Here is a 25,287-nt window from a genome sequence, read left to right as displayed (position 1 = left end):
AGATTACAAGTTTCTTATTGTCTATAACCAAAGAAAGTACTTAAAGTACAATATCTGATTGTTTTTCCAGCACCTAGCACAGTGCCTGGCACATGGTGAATGATTAGTATATGCTTGGTGCACCAGTATTATTACTAGTATTGCGATCAAGCCTGAGCCAAGGAATATGCCTAAAACTATGTGGTAACTTTTGCTGTCTCCAGGAAACACATTTAGCTACAAAAGATAAAAATAGACTCAAAGTTAAAGGATGGAAAAGAATCCTACAAGCAAATGGACCAAAAAAGAAAGCAGGAACAGCAATACTCATATCAGATAAAACAGATTTCAAACTCAAAAAGATAAAATGAGACCCCAACGGTCACTACATTATGATCAAGGGGACAATACTTCAAGAAGAAATAACACTCATTAACATATATTCACCAAACGAAGGAGCACCAAAATATATCAGACAACTATTGTCATCTCTGAAAACAGACATCAGAGAAAACACATACGTAGTGGGAGATTTCAACAACCACTAGCAACAATGGATAGATCAACAAGACAAAAAATAAGTAAAGACACTAAATCTCTAAATAAGGATCTAGAGTGCTTGGGCTTAACAGACATCTATAGAACACTAAACCCAAGCAAATCTGAGTATACATTTTTCTCAAGCACACACGGATCATTCTCCAGGATCGATCACATACTGGGACACAAGACAAACATCAATAGATACACCAAGATTGAAATCATACCAACCATCTTTTCTGACCATGAAGGCATCAAACTAGAAATAAACCATAAAAAGAAGGCAAGGAACTCTCCTACCTCATGGCGATTGAAAACCACACTACTGGAAGACCACTGGACTAATGAGGAGATCAAAGAAGAAATTAAAAAATTCTTTGAATTGAATGACAAGGAGGACACCAATTTCCTAAATGTATGGGATGCAGCAAAAGCAGTAATAAGAGAAAAATATATAGCAATAGAGGCTCACATCAAGAAACAAGAAAGAACTCAAAGAAACAACCTAATCTCGAAGCTCAAAGATCTAGAAAAAGAACAACAAAAAAACCCCAAAACCAGTAGAAGAAAAGAAATAATAAAAACCAAAGCAGAAATAAATGAAATTGAAACTAAAAAACAATCCAAAAGATCAATGAAACCAAGAGCTGGTTCTTCGAAAAAAATCAATAAAACAGACAAACCCCTAGCCAGGCTCACAAGGGAAAAAAGGGAAAAAGCACAAATAAACAGGATCATAAATGAAAGAGGAGAAATCACAATGGACAGAGAAGAAATCAAAAGAATAATCAGTAACTACTATGAACAGTTATATGGAAACAAGTTCAACAATCTAGAGGAGACGGACAAATTCCTACAACTCTACAATCACCCAAAGCTAGATAAAGAAGAAATAGAACACCTAAACAGACCAATTATAAGCAGCGAAATTGAAATGGTAATCAAAAACCTCCCCAAAAACAAAAGCCCAGGACTAATGGATTTACAAATGAATTCTACCAAACATTCAGAAACAAATTAGTGCCTATCCTTCACAAACTCTTCCAAAAAATTGAGAAGGAAGGGACAATACCAAACACGTTCTATGAAACCAACATTACACTAATACCAAAACCGAACAAGGACAACACAAAAAAGGAAAACTACAGGACAATCTCCCTAATGAACACTGATGCAAAAATCCTCAATAAAATTTTAGCTACCAGAATCCAACAATGTATCCATAAGATAATTCACCACAACCAAGTAGGATTCATTCCAGGGACACAAGGATGGTTCAACATCCGAAAATCAATCAACTTTATCCAACACATCAACAAAAAGAAATATAAAAACCATATGATAATATCAATAGATGCCAAGAAAGCTTTCGACAAAGTGCAACACCCATTCATATAAAAGCCCTTGAAATTCTTGGGATACAAGGAACATACCTCAACATCATAAAGGCCATCTATGACAAGCCAACAGCCAGTATCATTCTCAATGGTGAAAAGCTGAAAGCATTTCCATTAAGATCTGGAACAAGACAAGGATGTCCACTCTCACCACTGCTTTTCAATATAATACTGGAAGTCCTACTCAGAGCAATAAGACAAGAGAAAGACATACAAGGAATCCAAATAGGAAAAGAAGAAGTCAAACTCTCACTATTTGCAGATGATATGATAATGTACATAGAGAACCCCAAAAACTCCACAGAAAAACTAATTCAACTCATCAATCAGTTGAGTAAAGTGGCAAGATACAAAATCAACATGCAAAAGTCAGTAGCCTTCCTATACACAAACGATAAATCTGAAGAAGAAGAAATAAAAAAAATCCCTTTTATTATCAAAATAAAAAAAATCAAATACTTGGGAATAAATCTAACAAAAGAGGTAAAGGACCTATACAAAGAAAACTATAAAACACTGTGAAAAGAAATAGAAGAAGACACAAAGAAATGGAAAGACATCCCCTGCTCATGGATTGGAAGAATAAACATTATTAAAGTGGCCATCCTACCAAAAGCAATATACAGATTCAATGCTATTCCAATCAAAATTTCAATGTCATTCTTCAAAGAAATAGAACAATTATTGATGAAATTCATATGGAATCACCAAAAACCCCGAATAGCCAAAGCTCTCCTGAATAAAAAAGAAGGGAATGGAGGCATCACACTCCCAGACTTCAAACTATACTACAAAGCCATAATCATCAAAACTGCATGGTATTGGAACCAGAACAGACACACAGACCAATGGAATCAAATAGAAAATCCAGAAATAAACCCACAGATTTATGGTCAACTAATCTTTGACAAAGGAGCAAAGACTATGCATTGGAGCAAAGAAAGTTTGTTCAATAAATGGTGCTGGGAAAACTGGGTTGCTACATGCAAAAGAATGAAGCTTGACCACTACCTCACACCATACACAAAAATCAACTCAAAATGGATTAAAGAACTAGACATAAGACCTGCAACCAGAAAATACATAGAAGGAAATATAGGCGAAACACTACATGATATGCACCTCAAAGACATCTTTACAGACACATCACCCAAAACAGTGATAGCGAAGGCAAAGATAAATAGCTGGGACTACATCAAATTCAAGAGCTTCTGCACCGCAAAAGAGACAATAACAAAAACAAAGAGAAATCCCACCGACTGGGAGAACATTTTTGCACACAACACTAATGATAAAGGACTGATCACAAAAATCTGCAAAGAGCTGATGAGACTCATCAACAACAAAGAAAATAATCCAGTCAAAAAATGGGCAGAAGAGCTAAAAAGAAACTTCTCTGAAGAGGAAATGCAAATGGCCAACAGGAATATGAAAAAATGTTCAACATCACTTGTAATCAGGGAAATGCAAATCAAAACTACCATGAGATACCATCTTACACCAGTGAGAATGGCACATATTAAAAAAACTAGCAACAACAAATGTTGGCGAGGATGTGGAGAAAAAGGAACTCTCCTGCACAGTTGGTGGGAGTGCAAACTGGTCCAACCACTATGGAGAGCTGTGTGGAGATTTCTCCACCTACTAAACATAGAGCTTCCATATGATCCAGCAATTCCACTCCTAGGTATTTACCCAAAGGACACAGAAACATCAATTCCAAAGAGCACCTGCACCCCTATGTTTATAGCAGCACTATTTACAATAGCTAAGCTTTGGAAACAACCCAAATGCCCAAAAATAGATGACTGGATCAAGAAGATGTGGTACATATACACCATGGAATATTACTCAGCATTCAAAAAAGATAAACACATGCAATTTGCAGCAACATGGATGGCGCTGGAAGGGATCATGCTTAGCGAAATAAGCCAGAAAGAAAAAGAAAAATATCAGATGGTCTCACTCATAGCAGGAATCTAGAAACCTTAAATAAGGGACCAGGAAAATGAATAACTATATTAAAGTGAAAATCAAAATCAACAAACAACTATGAACCAGAGACACTCTATGAGGGTTGGGGAGCGGGGAGGGGAGGGATTGGGGTCAAAATAAGGGGGTTGCAATTGTACGGGGAATATAAAAATAAAATTTATTTAAAAAAATAAAACAAAATTTAAAAATTAAAAAACTATGCAGTAACCTTCAACCAGGCAGTTCAAAATAAAGCACTGTTTCACTTTCCTCAGGACTATGGAAGTAGGTTGCTTAATACATATGGAGATATTTTATTCTTTCTTAGGATGCACTAGCTTCCCAGTCTGAGGAACACCTGTGGGCCATTTTAAAGGGATAACACAGAGGAGAGAAACTATTCCAGGAATGTCATTCAATAATCTTGTGACTGCCCCTAGGCTTCCCAGTGCCTCCCTGAACTGAGAATAAGAAGCCCTTATGTCCTCGGATTTCTTCCTTTCCTATATAAACTTCTTTTAATATTTCCTCCTAACTCTCTTCAAAGAGTGACTAAATTCTCCTTTCCCTACATTAGTTTTTTTGTTCATGAGTCTCTCTAATAAAGTCTTGCCTGTTTCAGCAACACTGAGTGCTCTCTGATGAATTCTTTCCCTAGAGGGCAAAGGATCTACTTTATCAGATTGGAGCCTATAACATAGACAGCAGAGATATAAGAAAGTGATTGACCTCAAAGGAAGTGAAGGAAGATTTCTTGGAGCGCTTATAAAGGAATATGATCTTAAAAGATGGCTAGGAATTTTCCAGTTGTTCAAGGTAGGGAGCAGATAGTCCAAGGGGAGTGAGCAATGTATGTCCAGAGAAATGTCATAACACAATATTATTTTGGAGAACCTAGAAGCAAATCTCCAAGTACTATTGCAGAGTAAAAGAGAAAGCTGGGAAATAGAGGGGTCAGGGAGATGGTTTGTAAGTTTGGAAACAGAACAGTCACCACATCTTGTAAAATTCTGAATGTCATAATCAATATGGGTGATGGGGAGCCCAGAATGTGATGATTTGATGGACATATATAAACAACTTTTGATAGCAGAGTAGAGAATTAATTGGGGGAAAAAGAGACTGAAGATCAGAAGTAATTCAGGAGGAAGTAGGAAAAGTATAGTTGAGAAAGACTAGGACTTAATTTTTTTTTTAAATATTTATTTATCTATTTATACGAGCACTGGGTACAGTCAGAAGCGCGGGCGGGTGAGAGAATTCACCAGAGCCAGAGCGGGGAGAAGAACAGGCAGAATGACAAAGTACACTGCTGAGGGGAGCAGCGGGCAGGCGGCAGGAGAGGTCTACGCACCATGTGGGACCCTCGCCTGGTGGCCGGGGATGGAACTGGTGCTGCAGAGCTGTGGGCAGCTTCTCAGCCCAGCGCTCAACCACTGCACCACTGGGGAGGCCCAGACTGGGACTTAATTGAAGTAGTAATGATGGGACTAAAAGATGATGTGTTTTCAGGAAAGAAAACTGATGTGAAAAAATTGACAAACACAGCCATTTTAAATGGGACCAGAGATACCACAGTAGAAAAACTATTACTTTCTTATTTGAATTGGGCCAAAGATCCTTTGATCTGGGTCAAACGGCAATTTTTTCATGAACTAAACCATTGTTTGTGAAATCAACAGGGGAAAGGACATTCTGATCCCGAGGACTGATGACTGTGGACTTTTTGTCAGAAGTTGGAATCAGTAACCAGTTATATATGGTCAAGAATGGTTTATGTTTATTAACATTAATTCTTTTCTTTAACTGCTTATCTCATCTTCCTCTTTTCTTCCCATAAAAACTCCTGACTTTGTTCCTTCTTAGGGCATGTTTTAGTTCTACCCATTCTATGTATCCTGAATTGCAAATCTTTGATTCCATGTAGAGTCCATTTTTCCTTTTAATGGCCTCCTGAATTTTTAGCTTAACATTGCTAACTGGAGGCAGAAAGATAAAAAACAAACAGCACTCCATTATTGTTTTGCTCTCTTACTAGGTAAAGCATCATATTAAGCACATAAAACGTCCTCAGAAATAGTCCTTTAATAAGCAAGTTCCCATGGCATTATTTGGTCTTGGTTTAATTTTACTTCCCATTTTAAAAGTACTTTCTATGAACTGGAACCTTTCAAGCTCTTGCCTAGCCTCTTGCTTCATTTCCAGTCTACAGGGGCTCTCATAACATTTCCAAGTAACTTGAAAACAGAAAACCAAAAATGACTTTGTTTTCCAAGCAAATATTTATCTATTTAGACTGTTGTTAACATAGTATTCAAAAGAAATCTGAGAATAATGTGGCATGACTAAGTACAAAGAAGGAAAGATGTCAAACTGTACCTATACACAGCATGAATCTCGTCAGGCTCACATAGAGTCACAACACCACAATTTTTCTAAGTAGTCAAGGCTGTCTTGACCTCATTTAATCTTTAGCTGTGTATCATAAACACAAATTTTTTTTTTCTTGGAAACCAATTTTCAGGCTACACAAAGAAATGTCAGACTCAGTCTATCAGAGCAGGTGAATTATCAGGGCAGGTGTACAACATGGTATAAACAAATTATTTATTTCCGTAAGCTACATTCTGTAATTCTACAGCAAGAAATGAGAAGTTCTTCCATTGATGTGCTGGCTATCTTACTGTATTTTATGTATTTCTAAGAATTGAAAAGGGTACTATCAGAACTTCAAATAGATTTAAAAGATGATTTTAAATGATCAGAATTTTTGGAAGCATACCGTGTGTGTGCAACACACATGGTCTCCTATATTTCTTAAAGAAAGGATAGGCAAACTACAGTCTGTTTGACCAAAGCTGGTCTATCACCTGTTTTTGTAATGTCTTGAACTAAGAATGGTTTTTTCATTCTTAAGTGATGATGAAAAACTCAAAAGGAGAATGATATTTTATGATAGAGGAAATTATCTTAAATCCAAATTTCAGTGTTCATAAATAAATGTATCATTGGAACATGGCCCACTCATCTGTTAAGGGTTTGCCACACTCACGCCATGATGGCAGAGTTCAGTCGTTGTGCAAAGACTAAAGTTTGTATAATCTAGCCCTTTCCACAAAAACACAAAACTCTACTTGTGTCTTCAACACTGAGGCCTTCAGGAACCTGTAAGCTTCTTCACAGAGATGTCCTGTATCAGTGATACATTATGTTTTATAAAAAATGAAAATGCATGAATTTAGAAAGGATAATACAGTTGCCATGTCATAAAATAAAATAATAGCCATGCTTTTATTTGCTTAGGATGCTGCTTTTTTTTTTTTTTAAGATTTATTTATACAAGATCTGGGGTACAGGCCAGTTGTGCAGGAGGGTGAGAGGATTCACCAGAGACAGAGCGGGGAACAGAACAGGCAGACTGACAAAATATACTGCTGAGGGGAGCAGCAGGCAAGACAGGAGAGGTCTGTCGCGCCATGTGGGACCCTCGCTGGCCGGCTGGGATTGAACCGGCACTGCAGAGGCTGCAGACAGCTTCACAGCACGGCGCTCAATCTCCTGCACCACCAGGGGAAGCCTGGATGCTTCTTGTTTTATGTCAGTGTAGCATGGTTATTAAAGACTTGTGCTTTAGGGTCATTCTTATTTTTTCTCAATTTTGTCAGTCTCAGGTTTCCTATAAAAACAAACTAATGATGGTACCAATTTCATGAAGTTATGGTATTAAGTGGGGTGATTTTTTTTAAAAGGAATTATTTAGTTCCCTTGTAGTACATGGTAGATATACAATACATTTTATGATTATCATCATCATCTGATAATGTCACTGTTCCACTTCTGGTATAGCCTATAATATCTACTTTACAAGGGAATTTGTAAGACCCTGGGTAAGTAATTTTGTGCATCAAAAGCCCCTTTCTCTCTATTCCTATAAGCAGAAAAACTGTCCCAGGTGTGCACTAATCCAAGTGGGTACTGGGTAGAAGAGTGGAAAAGGGAAGTTCAGGATGCAGTGACAGCGTCGGAAGGCCAACAGACAGCTGGATTAAGCTTGTGAACAGGATGCTGGGGTTTTCCATTTAGACTGTATTCCTTCTTTCTCTTTGGAGAGTCTAAATTCTGTGATAGGCTTTTGATAAAAGCCCTCCAATTTAGTAGCTAAAGTCTTTTTTTATTAGAATAGACATTTTTAATCATCTTATCCCATTTTATGTTACACTAATGTTGCCATTTTTCTTTTATTAGTGATGACTTAGCTGATGTTTCCAACCAGACAAACTCTAAGAAAATTATGAGGGTGTAATGCTGAAATTCTTGGAAACTTATTATTTTCTTTCCTGCTGCACATGCCTCCATCTATCTCCTGTCTGAGCTTGTTCTGCTTCTAGAATTATGACTCCAAGTTGTAGAGGAACCAGAGCTAAAAGGACACACGTTTCCTTGGCTATAATGTCACTCTTCTTTCCTCCTCTCTAAATAATTCATGACCTGCCTCAGTGGAAGTGGTCTCTTCTGCTTACCAGCGGCAGTCTCGAGTTCATCCTTCCAAGGAAATTTAAGACAGCTACCTGGAAAAAAATTCCCTCAGGCAAACAATTCCTCATCCCTCAAATATTATTTCAAGAAATATCAGAATTCTAGAGGGGAGCAGATTTCCTCACCAGAACTGACAAACAGAATTTTTATATCGCCACAGTAGAGCTGAGAAATAAGACCACTTCTATTTTTTTTTAATCACATAAACCAGTTTGTACAAATTTCACTTGTTTTTTACTTCCTGTGTTTTGTATCTTAACATACTGTTTTGAGGACAATCCCTCTGAATTTTATCCTTGTTCTTCAATTATGGTTGAACAATTATGTTTTATTGAGTTTAGTCATTCAAAAGAAGAACAATATATTTCAGTATTCTCACATACTCTAGTTGGACTGGTGGTTTAAAGATTAATACAACAACCCCCCCCATATCAGTCTGGTGTGTGGGGATTAAATGCCAAACTAATGCTCACACACAATCCCGTGAGTGAAGTGGGGTGAGGCCTCTGTTGCCTCTGTTCACTCGTAGGAATAGCTCTCATCGTCGTATTCTAGCTCAACTTCATCATCATCCAGCAGCCCATACTTAAATTTCCGGTAGACTGTGCCATCTTGGCCCATGTAGACAATATCATCCTCGTCATCCTCATCCTCATCGTCCCGGTCTCTGTACTCCATCATCTGAGCTTCTTCAAAGCTGGTGCTCTGGAGATGACTGCTCTTATAGGAGGAGTAAGACCTGCTAGGATCAGCCAGCTTTTCATAGCCACCCTTCTGTGCTACTGGGGCTCGGCCCCGAGATTTCCTCCAGACTATCACAGCTGCCCCTAAGAGAAGCGCCAGTATGACTGAGGAGGTGATGAACAGAGCTGTCTTGAAATGCTCAGCAGCAGGCCCAGTTTCACTTTCTCGAAGGAAGCATTCATCTGTTGGAATATAACCCCAAAGGGAGAAGGGAGAGGGGGAAGGGTGGGAGAGAAGAAATGGAAGGAGGAAAATTATGGTATTCTGAGGTCAAAAAGTTTACTTTTATCTTTCATATCTAAATTGGTAGATGAACAGTCTTTGATTTTCTTTGAGGACACATCACATTACAGAATTGGCAGTGTGTACTACACGAGGAGCCCAGTCTGGGTCTGCGGAGACCAACAAACCCTTCCAGGATGAGGGTCAGTTGAGATCCAAAGGGAAGCAGCCCTCTCCCTCATCCCACACCTATAAATCAGTCGCATATTGCCCAAACTTACCAACTGATTGTTCAGTTGCCTTCCTGAGAGAAATTTTCCATCCCAGGCCATGTTCCACTTATGCTATATAGCTCTCATTTTTTGTAAGACTGACTCATCTCAGAGCTACCTTTAAACCTGGTCCAACATGATTGTTTCATTCAAGGGGAGGAGCAGATTATTTATCAAACCATTGACTCTTATTGCTATGTGTGGCTTTAAAATGACTTAGGTCAATCTGTTGCTCGACAGTTGAGGAAACTGAGAAAAGAAGCGAGTTGTCACATTGTCAGGGGTAAAAGATTGTGAAGTAATCAGAACTTGAACTCCATGTCTGGAGACATTAAGGCAAAATACTGACAACTATTTTTGGTGTTCTGTGGCTCTCATCTAGCAGGAAGGGAATCATTAATTTCTGACTACCAAGTTCAGTAAATTAAATTTCTTCAATTATAATTAAGATTTCTGAAATTGAGAGCTTTGCCCCCTATCATTTATTAACTAGTCTTGATGCCTTAAATGAGAACACAGAGTAAAAGCAAGACAGAAGCGCAGAAGAAAGGATTAAGGCGTAATTTCAGCAATGAACTTATTTTTCTTATATTTTACTCATTTACTCAGGTAGTATGATTTTGGTGATTTATTTATTTTCCTATTCTTTAGCTCACAAATCAGAGTCTGAAAGGGAGTATAAAATAACTGGAGCAAAAGAACACAAGCTAGCAGGCTATATGTCGTTTGTACAAGTTTAAATACACAGTATATTTTCCCTAAGTATTTTTTGAACCACCTGGGTCTGTCCAGAGAATTCTTTTATGAGAGACTCTAGGAACATTACACACACTAGTTTAATGGATATAAAACTGCTGCCAAATATTTTAGGGGCAATTACTTTTGCTTATTAGATATTAGCCAATTATATCTGATTCATCACCACTATAGCTCTCTCTTTTCCTTAGTGATAAACAAGTTTTCTATTTTATTTTAACTTTCCTTCTCATGGGATTTTGCCCATAAAGCAGAATTTCCTCTTATGAAGTAACAGCATTATCATTATTGCTATCATCATTAACAATATCAGCACAGAATTTTTCCCTGGAGAAAAGGTTATACCACCAGAGGGATGGATAAGCAATCCGTGTGTGGTACGAAGAGGGGGGAGAGCTTCCCAAGACAGGAGAAACAATGAGACCTCTCCATTGTCTAAATAAGCAGTAATGTCTTTCTAGTCCCCAGTCCTCTATCTGCAGAGTCAGGGTCAACTGCTGTGATTTGGTTTCTTTGAAGGGGCAGAGGACCTCAGAGAAGAATGAGCAGGTGATCAAGAGTATGTAGACTTTTGCAGAGTTGGTCTGGGTAGATCTTCAGAAGTCATGTAAAATTCAGGAAAGTTGACTAAATAATTCTTTGTAGGAACAGGCTGGTGGAAACTAAGCTGCACACCCCACATACTTTTAGTTTCCTTTAAAAGCCATCAATATAATGATGGCTATTAGATAGATGTAGATGAATATTAGATAGTCAATCTCTAAAGGAGGATGTATTTGAAGAGCTAGGGAAAGAAGTTGCTCTTGAGGTGGGAAAACTGAAAGAAGGAAAAATAATTAGATGTTGGAAAGATGTTATTTAGAATTTAGTAGAAAAGGCTGATAAAAAATAAAAATAAATGGCTAGTAGCAGTTATGGGCCTTGGGTTTCCTTTATCTATAAGTGGACAGGTTGCTAAAAATATGATATCTTTTTCTGTCAGACAATGAAACATCTGAATCCTAAGGAAATGATCTTTTGGATTAGAGAATATGTTTTAGGAATACAATTTCTTTTTAGAAGCAATCACTCACTTGAGATCTAAGTTTGAACTCATTGACCAAATACTCATATGGATGGGGTTAGGGGTGATTGGGAGACATTGGGGGACTAGGAATTGGAAGAGGTGGTTTTGTTTCTTTTTTGCCTTCAGAGAAATTTCATTTCTAAATGCATTAAATCTCTGAGAGGTATAGATTTCATCGTCTTCAGAATGATTCTTCAACAGCTTCAAGATAATATTAGCATCAGTTTCCTTTATAGTTGATTTTTCTCCTTTTTTTCCCAGGAAGGAAGAGTTAAAAAAGAAAGAAAGTAAATGTATAAAGATGAAATTCTAGACCTCCTTAAGCTCTAATTTTAGAGGCTACAGTGGAAGGAATGTGGACTTTGCAGTCCAAAGGGCCAATATTCAAATTCCAGGTGAGACTCTTAACATTGATGTGGACCTGGGCATGCTAATCAATCCCTTTGAGTCTCAGTCCACGCATTTGTAAAATAGGATTAATAATATCTACTTTTGGAATGAGATGATGAGCATGAAGATGAGGTACTGGATGCCTAGCAGGGATTCAATTAAAGAGTAGCTATATTGCTTTTCTGGAACTTCCCAGCCTCCTCGCCCCCATGGCTCCCATTAACTTCCTGAGGACATGTCTGTTTTCTTGAGGCTTCTCTTCCTCTGCTCTCACCTGTCCTTTTTTGGCAGTCACAGCACTCCTGGGTATCTCTGGGATCCGAGGAATTGCAGCAGTGTAGGCAGCGGCTATCATCCATGTGCAGCAACAGGGGGGCAGGGCACACAGTGCAGTTGTTGGCACCAGGTCCCTTGCATTCTGTGCAACTTTTGTGGCATTGTTCACAGTTAAATTTGTCCCCCTGTTAAGAACAATCAGGAAATTCCTTCTGAATCAGGGATTAACAAACCCTGGAACTCTCAGATGGGAGTTCCATCTTAACTCCATAATGGGGGGAAGCAAGTGGGGGACAGCAGAAAGCTGGTTTGTTCTGAGTTCATTCTAACTGTGCAGGAAGAAAGATAGAACTAACTGCTTGCTCGTGGATAGAATCATTGGTGGGCCTTTTCCTCTGACATCTGCTAGTAATGATGGTACTCAGGACAGCTCAGGTGCTGAGATGGTCAAGTGTAAGCTTTATCTGGTCTATATGATATGGACCTTCATATCTTAAAAAATTTCAATTTATTACCCACATATCAAAATTGGGATATTTTATATGTAAATCTAGTCCTAATTTCTCTTTAATAGCTAGATGAATTTTCAACTCTGGATTCATTATATGTAGCAAATGTTGCTGTGCATTCTTGTGATCTATTTGATACAGTCTCCAGCACTTGCTGTATGTCACAACTTACATGGGTGAAATATCATTCCCTACTTTTCATCAAGCATGCACTGAGGTTTTGTTTTATCTATCATCCTCACTCAATTATATCATCGATTTGGCTTTTCTGTGTTTTTAGCTTCTCATCGCACTGCCTTAGAATAATGTAATTTGTGATTTTCACTAAAGCAGTTAAATCTCAATGGAAAAAGTCAAAGAGGAAGTGGTCTCATCCCACCTCCCAACCTTTACTGTTGCTGGAAAATAGATGAGGAAAAATACCTCCCTACTTCACTTCTGACTTTTGAAAGATGATATAATATAAAAAGAATAAATGGGAATTGCCTTTTTGATCACTATGACATGCTTTTAGCTAGTGCTGTCTCATCTAATCCTGGATTAGGATGGGTTCAATTCCAACTTTGTTACTTATTACTATCTGATCTTTAGCAAACTCTTTGATCTCTCTGAACCTCACTCTATCTAAAGTGTAACTAGAGCTAGTTGTCAGAATATAAAGAGAGCTCAGAACTGAATATGCTGGCCAGTGTCAATTTTCCCATGGAGATACTTAATTTCTTAAGTTTGGAAGCACAATTAAGAAATTAATGGGTGGCCTGCCTGGTGGTGCAAGGGGTTGAGCCACAACCTATGAAGCTGTCTGCAGCCACTGCAGCACGAGTTCAATCCCCGCCTGGCCAGGGGTCAACCCATGGCGCAGCAGACCTATCCTGGCTTTCCTGCTGCTCCCTCAGCAGTGTACTTTGGTTAGTTTACCTGTTCTGTTCCCCACTCTGTGTTTGGTAAATCCTCTCACCCTTACCCCCACATCTCTGGCCTATACCCCAGATCTTGCATGCATAAATAAATAAATCTTTTTTTAAAAATAGTTGTTCCTCAAAAGCTATTAAAAAAAAAAAAGAAAAAAAAAAGAAATTAATGGGGCCTCCCTGGTGGTGCAGCGGGTTGAGTGCCGCACTGTGAAGCTGTCCGCAGCCTCTGCAGGGCCAGTTCAATTCCTGGCCGGCCAGGGAGATACCCACATGGTGCGGCAGCCCTCTCCTGTCTCTCCTGCTGCTCCCCTCAGCAGTGTTTTCTGTTTCTGTCTGCCTGTTCTGCTCCCCACTCTGTCTCTGGTGAATCTCCCACACCTCTGGCCTGTACCCCAGCTCTTGTATAAATAAGTAAATCTTTTAAAAAATAAAAAATAAAGAAATTAATGAGACTCAGAAAATCCAAGCAAATGAAAAATATATCTCTCTTAATACACAGTAAAAGGGTGCAGGAAATAAAAGATCAACATAGGATATTTCAAGTTTGACAGCAGAGGGCTAGAAGAAGATACTTCTTATGTCTAACATCATTTTCCCATGTAGATCTGAAACTTCTAAATCAAGAATATAGTGTTAATTCTGAGGCCTAATTTATTTAATTTCCACACTATCTATCTTAGATATTCTGAGTTACTTTGACTGAAATTAAGGCTATAGGTAGATAGTACCATTGTTTCATGATGCACTGATAGATGATATTAAAAAATTAAATCTGATCTGTAGTGAATGTAGGAATTTTTAGAACTAGTTGACTTTGCCCAGGATGCCACCCAGAAAGTAGCTCATGTCCCTCTGGGGAAAGGCACCCAACACCAACCCTCAGTACCTTTCCCACTCTGTATTTCCCTGCATGACAGTCCGAAGAGCAGATTCCTCCCTTCAGGTGGTAGTTCCACGCACAAGATAGGCAGTTCAATGCTCCTTTTCCTGAAAGAAAAAAAAAAAAAGATTCTAATTTATTAGAGTGACCTCTATCTTGGTTCGAAAACACTGAAGGGCAAGGACATGTCAAGTAAGTAGAAGAGTGAATTAATTGAGGACATAGTGGGTGGACAAAGTTTACAAAACACTAATTGAAGACCTAGAAATGTAAACTATCAGTTTGGAATTGAGGACTGGGAGATGACAAATCTTTTATTACAGCTAGAGGAGAAATTTTCAGAGGATGAGAAATCATGTAGAAATGTTATAAAAACTTTATTTCTATTCTGCTGATTGCTTAACTAGTATAATAGCAAAGGACAATATTAATTTATTTGAAGGGCCCCAATACTCAGTTGGTTAGTAAATCATGATTAGGCAGTTCCTAATTGAGAAAACCACACTGAACTAAAAATGCTAGGGCTAAAGGAATTTAACAGATTATTTTATCCATAGATTCTTAATTTTGGGGAGGATGGTGGTGATAGTGATAGAGTCCTTTGAAATTCACTTGAAAGCTATAAACTCAAATTTGACATTCTATTTACTTACACATATTTATTTATTTATACAAGCATTGGGTACAGTCAGCAGCGCAGGAGGGTGAGAGAATTCACCAGAGCCAGCGCGGGGAGCAGAACAGGCAGAAGGACCCAAGTACGATGCTGAGGGGAGAAGCGGGCGCGGCAGGAGAAATCTGCATGCCATGTGGGACCCGCCGGCGGCGGGTCACAGAACAGAAACAGAACAGAACTAAAATAACCTGTTACACTCTTTGTCACAAATATAGCCCTTGAGTTTTTTGCTCATGCATATGAGTATTGTCTAAAACATATCAGTTTTGTAGCAGCGAGCCCACTGTGTTTGGCTGAGTTCAGAAATCTGTTGTAATCTGTAGCTTCCCTGTCACTTCTCTGGCAGAGAGAGAGAGAGAGAGATAGAGAGAGAGACACTCCTTTGCTGCTCATCTTTGTTTTCTTTTCTAAAGGTTAATTAAAACCTTTTGCTACAGCAGCTGCTGGAGTCACCACAGCCACCTTGGTTTTGTGGCTTGGCAGGTATTGGCCTCTACCACCACAGGGGCCAGAGCTTCTGCCTCCAAAGTTTCCTTCTTTCATGGGTCCAAAACTTGAAGATTGATAGTTGCATAGCTTCTACCACCTCCAATTTGCTTCCATCATTATCATGTCCATTGTAGCCATTCCCACTGCTACCACATCCACTACTATAGTTGCCACCAAAGCCACCTCAACCTCTGAAGTTTCCTGCACATCAAGGTTGTCATTCCCACCAACACCACCTCCACAAACACCAACAAAGTTTACAGAACCACTTTGTCATCTTTGGGTGGATGAAACACTGACCATCTCTTACCTAGGTAACTTTCCTTACTTTACAGTTGTGGCGACTCACAGTGTGATATTTCTGAATGGCCATCTTGTCTATAGAATCACAATCATCAAAGGTCAAAAAAGCAAAGCCTCAGATCTTGCCACTGCCCTGAATAGGCATGATTTCAACCATTTCCATTTTCCTATACTGCTGAAAGTAATCTCTCAGAGATGTTCTTCAGTGTCTTCTTTGATGCCACCAAAAAATCTTTTTCACAGTTAATGAGCACCAAATGTTTGAGAATCTTTTCTTGACATGGCCTGCTTTGAGTCCACAACTCTTCCATGCACCTGTGTGGCCTGACATTTGCCTCCTCTGTGGTGCATAAGTGACAAACCCAAAGCCTCTGGCTCACTGGGGTGTTCAGATCTCTCATTACCACACAGCCTGTGAGTATTTCTCATTGCTCTAAATGGGTTCTCACTGCTTGTTTCAAAGCTCAAAGAACTTCCAGTTATCCTGGCTTCTTGGGAGATTCTGATTTTAGACATGATGGTAGTGACAGGAGACTTTTGTGATGCTTCCTTGGTGGCATCCACAGGCAGGAAGCAACTTATTATTTTTTAAATATGTGAAAACTTAGGCCTAGACATGTAAAGTCACTCATTCAAGGTTACATGGGTAATGGTTGAGCTAAGATTCAAATTCAAGTTTGTTAACTCACAGAGCTCTATCATTTTATTTACCTTACACATGAGCCATTACTAGAGAAGCTCTGAATCTACAGGGTCTCTTTTCCTCTGGAGGTAATAACCCTTATTCCTAAGTCAGAAATCAAAAAATGGGAGCCTCCCTGGTGGTGCAAGGGGTTAAGATACAACCTATGATGCTGTCTGCAGCCTCTGCAGCATGAGTTCGATTCCTGGCCGACCAGGGAGCAACTCATATGGTGCAGCAGACCTTTCCTGCCTCACCCACTACTCCCCTCAGCAGTGTATTTCAGTCAATCTACCTGTTCTGTTCCCTACTCTTTCTCTGGTGAATCCTCTCACCCGCCACAATTCTGACCTGTACCCCAGCTCTTGTATGCATAAATAAATAAATCTTTAAAAAAAAAGTAAAAAAATGACTGATCCTGCTTTTCCTTCAATGCAGATAGCAAGGGGTAACTTCTGAAAAGAGTTTGGAAAGAAGAGACCTGAACTCTATTTTATTCTCTTAGGTAGGCCCTAGTATTATGGGTGGAACTTGATATAAGTCTTGCTAGCAGAAGAGTATTATGAAGCGTGGTCTGTTGAACTTCAACAAGAAACATGAGTCTGTGCTTCACCTTCGCTATTGAGGTATAACTTTTCAAGTTTGATCTGTGAGCTCAATCATTTATGATGTTTCTATGGAAAAATGAATCTGAGTTCTAAACAAGAGCTTAGAGAATAAACCTTTATTATCTGACTGCTTCTTAGGCTGGGGACTGCCTATAGTGATATAAATTCAACACAATTTTACTTTTATCTTACCTCTAGCTTCCTGAAGAATTTCCTACATGTTTTAGAACATAATTGTGGTCTCTGATGAAGGAATAAATTTTCCCCTACTTCCTTCCTTTTCCTACTCTACATTTTCCTGAAATATAGCTTAGGAGCCTTACTCCAATTTTTAAAATACTAAGAATGTTTTTTTTAAATTAAGAAAAATCAAGAGTAGAAAATACTAAATGATCAGAAAAGGCAGTAAAAAGATTAGCTTAAAATCTTGAGGTTGACTGCATTGTCCAGAAGTCCAACAGAAATATGGCTGAGAGCTAAATCCTACAACCCCCAAGGGAATTACCCCCAAATAATCAGTGACTTCATTTACATCTTCTAACTCATTTATTGCAAAATCCCCATACTTAAGAAACACAGAGTCTTGCAAAAGGCAGTTTGTTAATTTCCAGAATGTTTTCTATTGTTTTCGTTTTAACACCTGAGAGCCCCATTACTTCTAAGTATTGTAACAGCCTGGGGACTAACAGACAGCTTTGGCGTATCTTTAAAATTTAAAACAGTTCACCTGCTCTCCTTAGGACTAACCTCCATGGGATAAATTCACCAATGAATTTATCAAATTCACAAATTTCTGGGATTATCCCATAATGTCATTCCACACAAAAGGAGGCAGGAGATTTAGGGTGCTCTGGTTACCCCACCTGGATTTCTAACAATTTTGTGAGGAGGATATACAAAAAGTTAAATATGTGAAGGAAAGAAATGAGCTAATTACAGTGGAACCAGTTGCACACAAAGATATATATTAGGCCTTAGTGTGTTCTCCTAGTCCCATGCTTTTAGTATTTCTTTACGCATCTTAAAATTACTGAGTGATTAAATGTGAATGAAATACAATCTAGTTGGTAAATTACATGTGAGGTTTCTAAGTTGTCCCTGTAGCTTTCATGCATCCTTATATTTTAGTATGAAAACTAAGAAGGAGGAATTTATCCTCCCTTTTCCTCAACTTAGTTTATAACCCAAGAGAAATTCTTGATTTTTTTCATTTACATAATGCAAAATGTGGAGATATCAAAAAGATTCATCACCCATCAAGGGATATGTAAAGAATGGTGAAGAAAGGACAGCAGAAGAAGTGAGTATCAAAGATAAAAAGTTTCAAAAGGTACTTTTGGGATTCAAGTCAAATACAGGATGGGGAGACACCAACACCCAGGATGGTGTCAACATTCACCCAAATATGCCCACAGTCCTAAGACAAAATCTCTGGGAGACTGTGTTGCTAAAATATTTTTGGAAGACTTCATTATTTTTGAGCAGTTATTTTAGAGCAGTTTAAGGTTCACATTAGGAGGAGCTACCTCCTTGCCCCAGGCATAGCCTCCCTCATTATCATCAACATTCACAGTAATTTTTTTTTTTTACATTGGATGAACTTATATTGACACGTCATAATCACCCAAAACCCATAGTTTCCCTTAGGGTTCATCTTGGTATTATATATTTTATGGGTTGGGACAAAGATATAACACTATACAGCCATTGTTATATATCCTGATCCCCTGCATTTTGTAATAAAAAACTGCCCTAGACTAAAAAATTTAGGAATAAGCAGAATTAACTTTTAATTTGCTGAATTGTGCCCCCTGTTTTCTCCTCATGATTAACTATTAACTGGTTCCACCTATATTCCTGGAAACTTGGAAAACTAATTGTGCTACATTCCTAAAAAATTTCTCTGTGTTGCTCCGGGGCTGATAGTTTGTTTCCCATCAGAAACAAACCTTCAGCTGATGCCTAGTAAATATCCACCTGCTGGGAAAGTCAAACATCTGACTCCTATTGCGTAGACTGCTTGGCACCTCCTTGGATCTGGTAATGAGAAGCCCTGCACTTGCCTCACATGACTTTGCCCCTTACAAAATCCCAGTTTTCCTGTCATTTGGGGAGCTGGAGTTTTGGGGGTGCTTATCCTGCCAACTCACTCAATGGCCATCTTGAATAAACTCCTTCATGTAAAAGTATTTCTCATGATTTGGAATTTGGCTTTCTGGGAGTGAGTGAAAAGATCCAGTTTGGTGGTTAACAGTTACAATATATAATTGAGTATTCATTGCTCTAAAAATCCTTTCTGTTCTATCTGTTCTTCTGTACTCGCTGTCTCACCATCATTCTTTACTATCTCCATAGTTTTGCCTTTCTAGAATGTCTTATTGAAACCATGCAGTATATGACCTTTTCAGATTGGTTTCGTTAACTTAGTAGTATGCATTTAAGTTTCCTCCATGTCTTTTCTTGGGTTGACAGCTCATCTCTATTAGCACTGAATAGTATTCCACTGTCTGGATGTGTTGAACTTTTGAGACTGGAGATGCTCAAAATAATCATCCATAATCTACCCAGGAAATCTCAAACCCAATTACAGAAAATTATCGTTTTTCAAATTCCTCTTACAGCATTAATAATAATTACTACACTTCCCAAATGAAAAATCTTTAAAAACTGGTGTTGTGTTGTTTTGATTGACTGACATCGAGTCATTATGTTTCCTAAAGATGGTTTCTGTGTCTTCATTAGATACCAAGTGTCCCCATTTCAGCAAACCCGCTGTACTGTGCTAGGACTTAGGGTTAGCAGATCTAGCAAATCAAAATAGAGTACAGTAAGTTCTCACGTTTAACAAAATACAGTCCAGTAAGTTCTCATGTTTAATCTGAGACTTTAAGTGAAATGCATAATGAAGCCAATTTTATCATAGGCTAATTGATATAAGCAAGAATTTATTTCCTAAGGCACATTTCTGGACACAAAAATTTCACCAAATTTCAAAATAAAGATTCAAAAACTTGAAACAATAATTTGTATTCATTCATCCTCCAACCCACTTTTTCCTATCAGGGTTGTGGATCACGGATTCATTCCCACAACTGAGGACACAAGGCAGGAACCAAACCTGGAAAGGACACCCACTTATCCCAGGGTGCATCTCTCTCTGTCTCTCTCTCTCTCTCACAGACATACACACACACACACACACACTCTCTCTCTCAGACTGGGACAATTTAGACATGGCACTGAACCTTTACTGTGCACAGCTATGGGATTTGGAAGGAATCAGAGTACTGGAGAAAACCCATGCAGACATGGGGAGAATGTGCAAACAGTCCACACAGTGCAAAAATCCACACAGACAATGGCCCTGGCAGAGAACTGATTTTTTTTTTCTTCATCAACATTTTATGAGGGCCTCCCTGGTGGCGCAGCAGTTGAGCGCTGGGTTGCGAAGTTGCCAGCAGACTCTGTAGTGCCGGTTTGATCCTGGGCCACCGGTTGAGGGTCCCACATGGCCCGTAGACCTCTCCTGCAGCCCACTGCTCCCCTCAGCAGTGTACTTCGTCAGTCTGCCTGCTCTGCTCTCCCCTCGGGCTCTGGTGAATTCTCTCACCCTCCCGCACTTCTGACTGTACCCAGTGCTTGTATAAATAAATCTTTTTAAAAAAATTATATGAAACAACGTTGAACAAAACAGTTTTACTTTAGGACCTGCTATGTTTTACCTGGCAATCCAATTGGAATTAAAGTGCCACACAGCTAGGAATGTAGTAATCAGGGATACCTTCAACTTTTCAAAACAAAAAGCCAACAAAAATTCAACATTTGCCATGATACGGTTAACAACAATGCCAACTTTCCACCACCTTCCCACCCCCCCCAATTCAAGGTGTTCTCTCATCTGTTGTCTTATTCTGATTAGAAGTTTTCAGTGCCAACTATATGAGCCTCTGGAATGGAAAAAAAAAAAAAAAAGAGAACACATTGAAGCAGGAAGTTTCCCAAGTCTGCTGCTTGGGGGAGTCTGCTGCTTTGATTCTACTGCTTGCTGGAGCAGAGAAGTTGCTGGGTGTACTGCACTGCCTGTCCTTAGCGGTAGCCATGGCTACCTTGACCACCTTCCTGAACAATAGAGAATGCTTATGCTATGATGGATGGGCTAGCAAGTTTCCTTATGCAAACTGTATAAAACCCTGCCATTTTTGCACTTGGGTGCTCAGCCTTTTGGGAGCTATCTCACTGAGCCTGCCTGCGTGGTAATTAAATCTCTCTCTCTACTTCTCTGAGTGCCACCTGATTTCTCTGGGAAATTGCCACAACATCATTGATTACTTAAATGCAGTGTGTTTGAAAATTTATTCTTTCAAAGGTTGGAAACCATTGTTCTATATTAGAAATATACCCTCCAGTGCCTTGGCCACAAGCCACATGTGGCTACTGAGCAACTCGAATTGCGCAGTCCATGTAAAATAAACATCAGATCTCAAAGACAGTATGAACAAAATGTAAATGTTGATTATGTTGATTAATGTCAACATTTTGGATACAGTAGCCAAATAAAAAATATTAAAGTTAATTTTACCCATCCATTTTTACTTTTTAATGTGACTACTAAAAAGCTTAAAGTTACTTGTACGGCTTGCATTGTATTTCCATGCAGAGTGCTGACGCTCCAGGCTGTGAGATGCATAAAAGAAGATCAGGGCGGGTAGCAGTAGCACCTGAGTGCTCCAGGTTAGCTCATTGTCCACTAGATCAAGGGCTTGTGCCTGAGAGTAATTTTAATGTTTATGTTACTGAGTGTTTCTCTCAAAACAGAAAGTTGTTTACTGAGCATTTTCCTAAAGTCCTGTTCTCCCACTGCCTCTACTCCCAGCCCCCGTATTAAGACACACACACAGACACACACACACACACACATATTTTAGGTTTGGGCACAGCCATCCAAGGAAAGGGGAGGTTGTGACAGTGACTCAGTGTTCAAAGACGCACACGCAGTGGCACAGAGCATGCGGCCTGCAGCAGGCTGACGAACTAGAGTGACCACACCTGACTCCACAGTGTGGCTCTTCCCAGCTGCTCTGCAGTTAGCCTGATGGACAGGCCTGAGCTCACACTAGTATTACTCTTTAGTTTATTTTTCCCTCTGTAGCTGTTTCTGCTTTTTTGCATGTAGCTTCTGGAGCTTTGTCTGATTCCAGTAGAATTCAAGATCCTGCTTGAGAAGCTTCTCTCTTTTTCTCACTCTGATTTTCTAGTTCTTTCTGTTTCTTTCCCTTTGTTTTCTGCCTTTCCCTCAGGTGCTTCCTGCCCCTCCATCACGCCCTTTTTGTTGATCCAGCCTCTTAAGTATCTGCCTCTCAAGCTGCCTCCTTAATGAGGCATCGCTCAATTGGTTGGTGGAATCAAAAGAAACCTCCACTTTGCAGCCCCATGGTGCGCCCCTTTGTGCTTAAGCTTCATCCAGGATCAGACCCTCGGAGCTAGAGTGAAGCCAGTGTTCTACCAGACGCACCTAGGCTTCCATGTTCAAGTGATCCCTGAAATTGAAGGCGTGGATGTTCCGTGTCATCTCCTCCAGGTATGGCCCAGCACGGGGATCTCCATCTTCTGCATTTAGCCAAAACTTCTCATATGCATTGTTGAGAACCTTGCGGGGCTTCTTTGAGTAACTCCTTCCCTTGGCGTTTGTGGGGCAGCTTCTCCAGAGGAATTGTGTCTGGCTTCTTTCTGTGCAGTTGTTTTGTTCAAATTCTTGTCAAATTGTGGAAGGAAGCCGCCGCAGCCGGGAAAATTGATTTTGAACGCTGCTGCGTGCACATTGATGCCGTTGGGAAAACTTCTGGGCTTAGTGTTCTTGCAGTGGAGGAAGGGCAGGGAAGTCTGCACCAGACTTTTCTAAGACCAAGGTGCTCTTGGAAATTCCAGGGTGGAGAACCGGTGATTGTGCACCAGGCTTGTGAGCTCTTCCACTACCTCCCAGTTGGGTATGAACATCCTGGACAGTTTCCTCTGTTGGAGGGCTGGCTCATGGTCACCTTTGTCATGGACTTCAGGCAGAGACTGCAGGAAGGGGACAGCTCTGTTGCCTCAGATGTGTGGTGAACTATGGTAGCCACTGTCCTGGTGGGTCTCCACCTGCATCCTAGGCCACTGCTGTGCCTGCCCAAGTGCACTGGGTCCCCAAAGACCCAGGCGAAGCCTCCCAGCCACCATCTGCCCTGAGGTGGCCTTGAGGCAACTCACAAAGGTAAGACATTATTTTTACCTTTTGAGGAACTCAGTCTAGAGGAGACTGAGACCAAAGAATTACAAAATTTGCCCTCTGTCGCGTCCACAGTTGTGTGGACATTGTTTGGAGCATCTGCTGGGTAAATGTTTGTTAAGTAAATAATGAAGGAGTGAATGCAGAGTACAAGGGAACACAGAAGGGGGGGTGGTCAGAGAAGGATTTCTAGAGGAGATGCTGATTCTAATGAATCAGACAGAATAGCCAGGCTAAGCAGGCTGGAGAGAATGTACTAGAGGGAAACGGGGCAAGGGTGGCTCAGGTGTTCAGTTACTAATTATTCCTGAATTAGAGAATTGGGGGGAGATGTGGTTGGAGATAAGGGGAGAGTGCCACTTTAAGAGCATGATATGCAAGGCTGCTGGTTTAAGATTTTATCCAAAAAATGAATGGAGAGTCACTTTTAAGCAGAGGAGGTGTTTATAATATGTATCATGTATCAGTCTGGGAACATAGTAGAGAAGTGGTTGGTTATTGTTGGGTGAATTATTGTCAGGCTTTTCTGCTCTCCCGCCATTAGGGTTGATGATGGATCCCTGCGGTCCTGAACGCATGCCTGATGGCGGGCACCTGGAGTGGGGTGTGGGCCTATGTAGGTGGGTACACCTGGGCTGAAACGAGGCTCATAAGGGTGATGTCATGGGATGCTAGAGGAACGGAACAGCAGGAAGCAGAGGCCACGAGAGAACACCAGAGAGCCCAGAAAGAGTGAAGATTCTCTAGGGGCTGGGAGGCCTGCTAGCATCCCGGCCCCCCAGCACCCCTGCCTGCCGTGTACCCGGTAAACTCAGTTAAAGCCTGAAAAAGCCACAGAGGGCTGCAGGCCTCTCCTTTCCCTGTCTGTTTGGGTCATAGAGATCCTGTGCTCCGTCCCTCCCTGCCTCGACAGTTAGCTAGCGCTAATACTGGAGGCAGGAGACCAATTAAGAAACTGGTGAATAATTCAGGCAAGGAAAGATGAGTCGAAACACAGACAGTGAGACTAAGATACCAGGAGGGGAGGGTGCATTTAGCAGATGTCTAAGGGTAGATTTTGTTTTTGTTTTTGTTTTTTGTTTTTTTAAAGGTAGATTTGACAAGACTCGAGGACAAATTGAATGTTGGGAGTTGAGAGCGGGGTGGAGGGTAATGTCCTGGTTAGTGTCTCAGGCCACTGGCTACTTGGGGGAGCTATTCACCAAGATGGGCAACACAGGAAAAAGTGGTCTAGGAATGGAGTGAGGAAGACTGGAGAATAGTGCAGCTACATTTCAAATTTGAGGCTTCCAATTAGAGATATTCTAGTTGGGTTTGAAGGATGGGAGACCTGAGGGGCAGCCGTGCAATATAGGGCAGCTGAGGATGGACAGGGGCAGCTCAGGATAGAGGACAAATGTAGAAGCTGAGAAAACAGAGGGCGCTGATGCTGCATTGCCAACGGGCTTGCCAAGTGAGAGGAGTGACTAGAGAGCGGCCGAGCAGGAAGGACACCTCACCTTTGCATTTGTCACAGAACGGGTGGCATCTCTCACATGCCTGCGTTTCTTGGTCTGCATAGTAATGCTCTGGGCAGGTGGGATGACACTCTCCCTGGGAGCGGAGCAGGAAGAAAAATGGATCACAGGACAGGCAATCTGTGGGCCTCGGACCCCGGCATGTCTTGCAGGTCTTGTCGCACCTCTCGCACCGCCCGGTGGAGTTTTCTGCGTAATATCTGGAATCAGTGGGGGGAAGTAAAGAGTGAATACTAAGCTTTGCTCCTAAGTTGGGTGTGCGGGGAAACCTTGGTTAGTCTCACAGTGTTCACTG

General features: G+C 40.3%; 1 protein-coding gene across 1 annotated transcript in view; it reads right to left on the bottom strand.

Annotated features, from left to right (window-relative positions):
• Window positions 1-8,945: 8,945 nt before the first annotated feature.
• Window positions 8,946-25,287, bottom strand: part of LOC311173690 (proprotein convertase subtilisin/kexin type 5-like) — a gene marked incomplete at both ends in the record, with an annotated part of 47,373 nt that continues 31,031 nt past the window's right edge. The window contains 4 exons of the mRNA XM_084237785.1: window positions 8,946-9,352; window positions 12,151-12,337; window positions 14,462-14,562; window positions 24,975-25,192. Of these exons, the coding sequence (XP_084093911.1) occupies window positions 8,946-9,352; window positions 12,151-12,337; window positions 14,462-14,562; window positions 24,975-25,192 (913 nt within the window). The remainder of the gene's footprint in view (window positions 9,353-12,150; window positions 12,338-14,461; window positions 14,563-24,974; window positions 25,193-25,287) is intronic.

This window comes from Talpa europaea (genome assembly GCF_964194135.1).
Source record: "Talpa europaea genome assembly, chromosome: 7".
NCBI lineage: Eukaryota > Metazoa > Chordata > Mammalia > Eulipotyphla > Talpidae > Talpa > Talpa europaea.
The sequence above is the reverse complement of the archived record's forward strand: the minus strand, read 5'-3'. Positions and strand labels throughout refer to the sequence as shown.